The following is a 7,487-nucleotide window of genomic DNA, read 5'->3' on the forward strand; positions in this document are numbered from 1 at the left end:
AAAATATTCAAGTATCCTTGTGTTCTCGCTGCTGGATCAACACATTCCAATGAATTCATTTGGCACGCACTAATATATCTCTGTGAATACAAACTCACTTCAACCCGATTGGAGCTTTTATGTCCTGCGGAACAGGAATCCACAAGGCATCGAATGTGCTCGTATGTTTTCATTTTCGCGATATCCTTGCGGGACCAGTCATTCACTGAAGAGGTTGCCGAATGGGAGATTTTTTTTATGTGTCCTTGAGATAAGTTGTACGCACTTTTCGTGCGAAGGTTCAGGTGCCTGAATTTGTTCACTGTAAGGAATTGTCGTACCTGTTCTTGGGAAATGCTAATTAGTATAATTTTTCGTCGTCTGTAGATTGGTAAACTCTCTCAACAGTCGATCCCGTACCGAAATTGACAAAACAACTGGAAAAAACACACAAATTCAAAAGGGAAATATGATATCACCGAATAATAGGTAATGTGACTACGAAAAGGGTAGAAAGTTGCGACTGAAATCAACGTTTGCATGTACAACCATGATAACCCCAATCAAGCTAAAAAACAATGTCTATAAATGTCCTTGTTTGGAAAAAAGGTTTAGTGGGCAAAAACAGAGTAAGTATTCGACACAAACAAAAAACAGTATCCTTTCAGAGCGGTCTTCTTCAAAGTTTGCTCTGTACCATAGTAAAAGGGTCTACAGATGCTGAAACAAATGTTGATATGATAGACCAAAATCCAAACTTCTTGGTCGATACATTAGAATTTGCCAACTTTTATAAAGTCGACAGGGGTTTGTGTAGGTTGCAATTGCCTTTTATGCCCTCAGGTACAAAAACTTCCAATTTTTTCAATCATAAAAGGATTGGGATAGCAGTTTCGATTACTTCTGAAACTTTATTTCTTTACCTAAGTGACTAGACCCCCTCGTGGAAGGATGAATTTTCAGACTACTTTCAACTGTGTGAGGGTGGTGCAGGTATCTTTCTAATTAAGGTGGTAGTCTGGTAACTTGAGTTCAAAAAATCGAAAATTTTTTTTTTTGCTTAATTTGAAAGTGCAATGTCTTGAGAATATACTGTGAAAATTTCAGACAGAAATTCGAAATATTTCGGGAGTTATAACGAGTTTCCTAGAGCGCCTCGGAGTCCAACCTTTCAAGTTGACCCACAGCTGCAACCGCTTGGACCCTTCTTTTGTTTGCGCGCATTTTTATACCTGGGTTGACTCTGTTGACTCACAGTACTCGTTAGTATTTGATCGTGCGTTGACACGTAAGCATCTAAGATGGATAGGAAAGGAAAAAACGTGGTACGAAAAGTCCTGGAGATCCAGGCGTCAAGCGAAAATTTCACGGTAATAGATACACTGCTGAAAAAGATGTAACATGTGTGAGCAAGTCTGCTGAAAAATTAAAAAATGAAGCAGATATTGAAGTAGCCATTGATGAGAGCTCAACTTACGCTCTTTTAAGTTTCACTTTAGTATTCAGTGCCTTAGAAAGTGTTCTGATTTGTAAAGCTTGCAAGAGTGATATAAAATTTCTGAAAAAATCTCAAGTTGGATTGGGATTTAACTTGTGTATAAAGTGTAAGTGCAATGAATTCACTACGATTAATTCTTGCCCAAAAGTGCGTTTGAGGTCAACAGACGTCTTACTTTTGTTATGCGACTATTCGGTGTTGGTTTATCCGGTATAAACATTTTTTGTGCCATGATGGATTTGGGACCAGGTTTAAGTAAGAGCGGATACTACAGTATCCTTGATACAATACATATTGCTGTTAAAAGTGTTGCTAAAGTTTTATTTCGTAAAGCAGCACAAGAAGAAAAAAAAGCAAATGAGCAAGAAGGAAATATTGCAGATGAAATAACAGTTTCGGGTGATGGTTCATGGGCAAAACGTGGCTTTACGTCACTACTAGGTATCGTTTCTTTAATCGGAAAGTACTCTAATAAAGTTATAGACGTTATCGTTAAATCTAAAGTTTGTAAAGCTTGTGAAAAGTGGGTGGGTAAAGAAAATAAAGATGAATATTTAGAATGGTACGAGGATCATCAGACTGAGTGTACGGCGAATCACGAAGGAAGTTCTGGTAAGATGGAGGTTGACGGAGTTATTGAAATGTTTCGACGATCCGTTGAAGAGCTCGGTGTAAAATATAAAAAATATATTGTTGATGGGGACTCCAAAACTTATAAAAATTTACTAGAAGCAAATATTTATAACAATGATCCTAAAGTTGAAAAAAATGAGTGCGTTTTACATGTGAAAAAGCGTATGTACAGACGAGTCAAAGAAGCTAAAAAAACTTTAACGCAGCTCCAAAAAGCTAAAAAAAAAATAGAAGCTGCTGAAGAAAAATCTAAAAAAACGAAGAAAAATTATAAAGAAGAAAAAGAAGTAACAGCAAAGAAAGGAGTAACTCCGAAGAAAGGGACGACACCAAAAAAAACAAGAACACCAAAGAAGGATACCATTGATACCGAGAGCACCAAAGCTACCAAAAGTCTGACACTAACTAATAAATTAATGATCAAACTTAGTACTTATTATGGCTTAGCTATTATGAGAAATGAAGACTCTGTAGAAAATATGAGAAAATCTATATGGGCAACCTATTATCATTTGATATCAACTGATGAAGAGCCCCAGCATTCTTATTGCCCAGAGGGTCCCGATTCCTGGTGCAAGTATCAAAAATTGAAATCTGAAGGTCATGAAGATACGTTCGTTCATCCACCTGCTTTCGATAATGACACTGCAAATCTTTTGGAACCAATTTACGAAGATCTGTCATCAGATGATCTTTTGGAAAGATGTTTAGGAAGAAACACACAGAATAATAACGAGGCTTTTAATCATTGTGTTTGGAGTTTTGCACCAAAACATATTTTTGTAGGCCAAAAAACTTTAGAAATTGCTGCATTCACTGCAGCATGTATATTTAACGAAGGATTTTTCCCAGTACTAAAAATATTGGAAGTCATGGACGTTACGCTCGGCCCGTGCGCTGTCGCGTTTGCAAAATCCTACAATAAATCTCGGATTGCAAAAGCGGAAAATGCCACAGCAATGTCATCGAAAGAAGCCCGAAAGAGTCGAAGAGCGGACAAAGTTGCAGAGAATGATGCCTATGAAGAGGATGAAGGCATATTATACGCTCCAGGCATCGACGATTGACAAGTATAAGTTTACTTAGGAAAATTTGTTGTTGAACTTTAAACGCGTTTTTCTCAAAACATTGTTTTTCTGGTCGGCCCGGGTCCTAACTTTTTTTCTACTGAACCGATTGCTTTCAAATTTTAACAGGCTGTTCTACACACGTATAGTTCTCGTCGGTACTAAAGAGAATTTTTTCCACCCCTAACTTTTTATTTTACAACCCTTTCTTTGCTAAAATAAAAGGACTTTTTTTCAAAGTCCGCCATTTTGTGATTTACGCTTGAAATTTAACTTCGGTAGATCCGACCAGAATGAGATGTCTATAGATTAAGAATAATCAAGAATATTTGATTTCAGATGACATCAAGAGCCAAAATCACCCGGGCCACCCATGTGCATTTTTTTTGAGGTTCCAACTTCGAGTGACAATAATAATAGTTATAAACTATTAAATTTTTTCAAATAAATTTTTTTTTATATTTTCAATATGTAAATAAAAACACTCTAAATATTCAAGATAATTCATTTTCATTTTCCTATAAAAAACCACCCTCCAAAAAAGTCATGAAAATAGGCATAAGTTACCAGGCTACTACCTTAAAAAAGGAAGGTGGCACTTTCTCTTATCAATAGTTAGAAATCTACGCTTAAATCATCCTTGGCTTACCCTCCTTACAGTTTCATTCTTAGTTAATAGGTTTAACCGCTGGAGCAGAATTTGTTCTTGTTTTTTGGTCCGTACAGGGATTGGGTGTTCCAGATTCGAATAGAATATTCCGGGTTCGATTTAGTCAATCCAATCTGAGAGTTCGCCTCACGTTCCTTTTGTAGTGACGAGTCTGTCTACCAATCTCTAATTTCGAGGCCCATTTCATTTTTGTGTTAACCTCTAAGCATCAACTTGCCGCGACTTATCTACATATATTCTCCAGCACTTCCCATCGGTTGGCAACCCATTTGGTTAACGGAAGTTTTCCCGATCCAATATCTTAAGATAATAATATGGCGTCAGCTACACCTGCGCGCTGTCGTCTGCAATTACTTGAAATGCCCCTAAGCGACCCCCATGACTTTTGGAGACGCTCGTACTCCTACTCTACTGCTCTGCACCAATTCCACTGCATGGCGCAGCCAGCAAAGCGATTGTCGCCCTTACTTAATATGTGACCTATACACTGCCATTTCCGCCTACCAATCACGGTACGTACGGGTGCCAGTCCTGTGCGCCAATCAAGTTGTTCGTTTGAGATAGTGTCAGGCCACCACATTCCGACAGTACATTGCAGGCAGGTATTGACGAAACCTTGTTATTGTCAGTATTTATCTTCACTTGGCTCACTTTTTAAATCCATTTGGTTAAGGTCAATGACCCGGTGAGAAAACAAAGAGATGTCATCAGCGTATTAGAGATATTTTAGGAAAAATGTCAGCGTGCATTGAATTCCTTCACGTCCTTCGGACAAGAAAGCCTGAAAAGCGTCAAGGATAACAAAAAAATAATATCGGTGATAGGATGCAACCCTGGTGGACTCCACTGTGGACCACAAAATCCTCCGAGATGTTACCTTGTTGTAACATGTGATATTTTGCGCCATCATATGTCACTCCGACAATGCCTATTAGTTTCTCCGATATGCCCTCTGCGTAGAGCACTCTAAGTACACACATTGTTCACGTTATGGAAAGCTTTCTCGAAATCAATGAAAAAAAATTCTGTGCACTGTTCCAAAATGATCCGTAAGATGTTGACATGGTCACTATAGAAGGATCCAGACCGGTAACCAGCATCATTTCTATCGATCAAGCTTTCGAGATGTTCTTTGATGAGTTCGAAGATTATTTTAGTAATTATCATTTCAAAGACAAGCAACACGCAGACACCCCTCCAATTGTCAGACACAAAGCGGATCCCCGTCTTTGGGATCTTGATGATCATCCCCTTCTTCCAATCTCTGAGAAAGGTCTTGGATGATTTCGGATAACCAAGATTTCCGTACGAGCAGAAGCAGTAGATCCGGAGTAACAGTAAGGTGAATAGCAGGACTTAAAGGAGAGTTTACAGACTCATACAAAAAGGCATTCGATACGGCCTTTAAAATTTCATCCCCTGCTAAATACAGCAAGAAGACACTGCCATCGTTGTGGAATGAAGATCTTTCCAGCCTCAGGAAGCTGACTAGGGAAATCTTCAACATCTGCTACAAGCATAAATATTGGCAGCCATACAAGGACTGTCGTACAAGTCGTCGGACTATTATCAGAATATTGAAAGCACCAGTAAATCCGCAAGGCTCAGTAAGATTCTGTCCAAGGAATACATGAGTCCATCCTTTCTTAAGAAATCGGAAGGATCCTGAACGGAATCTTCTGGCGAAACCCTGGAGCTGCTGGCTCTGACGCACTTTTCTGTCAGCAAGGAGGACTGAGCGTCAGAGCATTGCTTGGAGGGTTTGGAGCCACCCCAGCCGTGGGAGACAAATCGGTAATTACCCAGGAAAAGATCATCACGCTACAGATTTACCGCAGCTGTATCTCTTTAGGATATGTACCATAGTTTTGGAGATACGTGCAAGAGTTTTTCATATTGAAAGCGGGCAGGCGCGGCCATGAATCTGCAAAGGACCTTCGACCAATCAGCCTAACCCCTTTCGTGTTGAAGACCCAAGATAGCACCTTGGACATCCACTTAAGGGCGATTATGGAGAAAACGCTCCAAACGTCCCAACATACCTACCTCAAAGGCGGTTGAGAGGTCACTATAGTACAAGGAGTGTACCCTACCTCCGTCCTTTTTGAATATAGAAAGACCATTTACCATATTAGTACCCACACCATCAAAGTAGCCTCGACCAGTATTGGATTGGAGGAGTATCTTGTGCATTGCATTATCTCCATGCCGAGAACCCGGATAATTGAGTCTGGGAGCTTGATCAGAGCAGTGAACTGAGGTATGCGCCCAGGTAGCTTCATATGTACAGTGCTCTATTTAATGAGTGATAATGTACCTGCGGGCCACAAGGTGCGGACTAGTCACAAACCCAACCCAAACGAAACTAATGCTATTCACTACCAAGCCAAGGGTATCTGAATTCCACCTACCGTGGGTGAAAAAACAAAAATTGGTTCTTGCTTCTAATGTAACGTATCTGGGTGTAACCCTGGATTCAAAGCTAAATTGGGGATTGAACATAAAACTGCGGGTTAGAAAAGCCTGTATAGCCTTCTATGCCTGCAAGAGAAATGGAGTCTCCGACCGAGGATGGTTCTCTGGATATACACAGCTAACGTACGTACGGCTCTATTGTGGGGCTGAAAACTTTGATAAAAAAGTACAATAGAACGAAGCACAATAGGATTCAAAGAACCACGTGTGCGGATGCTGCCGGGTCCTGCAGACCTGTCCGGTAGATGTCCTCAATATCCTCCAGCATCTCCTTCCCTTAGACCTCAACATTAAATACATTGTAGCGTGCAGTGCCGTCATACTATGTGAGCCCAGATGCGTGACAGCCCTACGGCCAAAGTAACATCCCAGACGAAGCACCTCGGGAAATCTATTCCCCAAGGATTATGCCATATGCAAACTGAACTTCATGAGGAAATTTTCTGTGAATTTTCCGACCAAGGCAGAGTGGACGGATCAAAAATGGTCTGTGGAGTCAGTGCACGGGTTTTCTCAAATACACACAGTGTATCCGAGTGGCATGGTTTCCCAGGTTTCGCCAGTGTATTAAAAATGGAAGTACTGGCGTTACTGGAAGCCTATTCATGGCTGGGACATAATCCGAGAAGAAGGACATAGCCAATTCGGCTGACAGCCAAGCGGCCATTAAGGCCTTCTACTCAGTAATGGAATCCTCCAGGCTGGTGAAGAAACGTGCTGAACAGTTTGGGCCGCATGCTCAAGTTCACCCTCCTCTGGGTTCCCAGTCATAGGAAGGTTGAGGGGAATAAGCAGGCTAACGGAGTGGCTAGGCAGGGTTTTGCTCTTGGTAGTCCTTCGATGGATACAGTCGGTGTTCCGTTGGCAACTGCCGAGGGTGGAATCTACTTACACTACTTAGCGGCCGCGACCTGAACTTCTGAACTGGCTTGACTCTGCCTCCCTGCTTTCATAACAGCAGTCACGGTCTTAGGAGTTTGAGGCATCATAATGGCGCACATCAGTGATAATTGGCTCGGAGCTGCCACTGATACCTACTACCGTAGCTTCACAAATTGGCCAACATGGTCTGATTTTAATGAACAGGAAGTCTGGGGGTTTCCGAAATGGTGATAAAATTTATCTCTTTGGAGCACCTTTCCAAATAAATATGCTGCATAATAGA

At 40.8% G+C, this 7,487-nt stretch overlaps 1 protein-coding gene across 1 annotated transcript; it reads left to right on the forward strand.

The window, feature by feature from the left end:
• Nucleotides 1-1,710: 1,710 nt before the first annotated feature.
• LOC119654145 lies at nucleotides 1,711-3,177 on the forward strand. The gene is made up of 2 exons (XM_038059307.1): nucleotides 1,711-2,272; nucleotides 2,558-3,177. Exons 1-2 carry the CDS (start codon nucleotides 1,711-1,713, stop codon nucleotides 3,175-3,177), a joined length of 1,182 nt encoding a protein of 393 aa, XP_037915235.1.
• The last annotated feature ends 4,310 nt before the right edge of the window (nucleotides 3,178-7,487 follow it).

The sequence above is a fragment of the Hermetia illucens genome, chromosome 4 (assembly GCF_905115235.1).
Source record: "Hermetia illucens chromosome 4, iHerIll2.2.curated.20191125, whole genome shotgun sequence".
In the NCBI taxonomy this organism is placed as follows: Eukaryota; Metazoa; Arthropoda; class Insecta; order Diptera; family Stratiomyidae; genus Hermetia; species Hermetia illucens.

Bases quoted from the DNA above. Each gene is read 5' to 3' on its own strand.
- LOC119654145 (XM_038059307.1), top strand. From the start codon at position 1,711: ATGGATTTGGGACCAGGTTTAAGTAAGAGCGGATACTACAGTATCCTT. The intron at 2,273-2,557 runs GTATGTACAGAC...ATTATGGCTTAG, and splicing joins CGTTTTACATGTGAAAAAGC to CTATTATGAGAAATGAAGAC.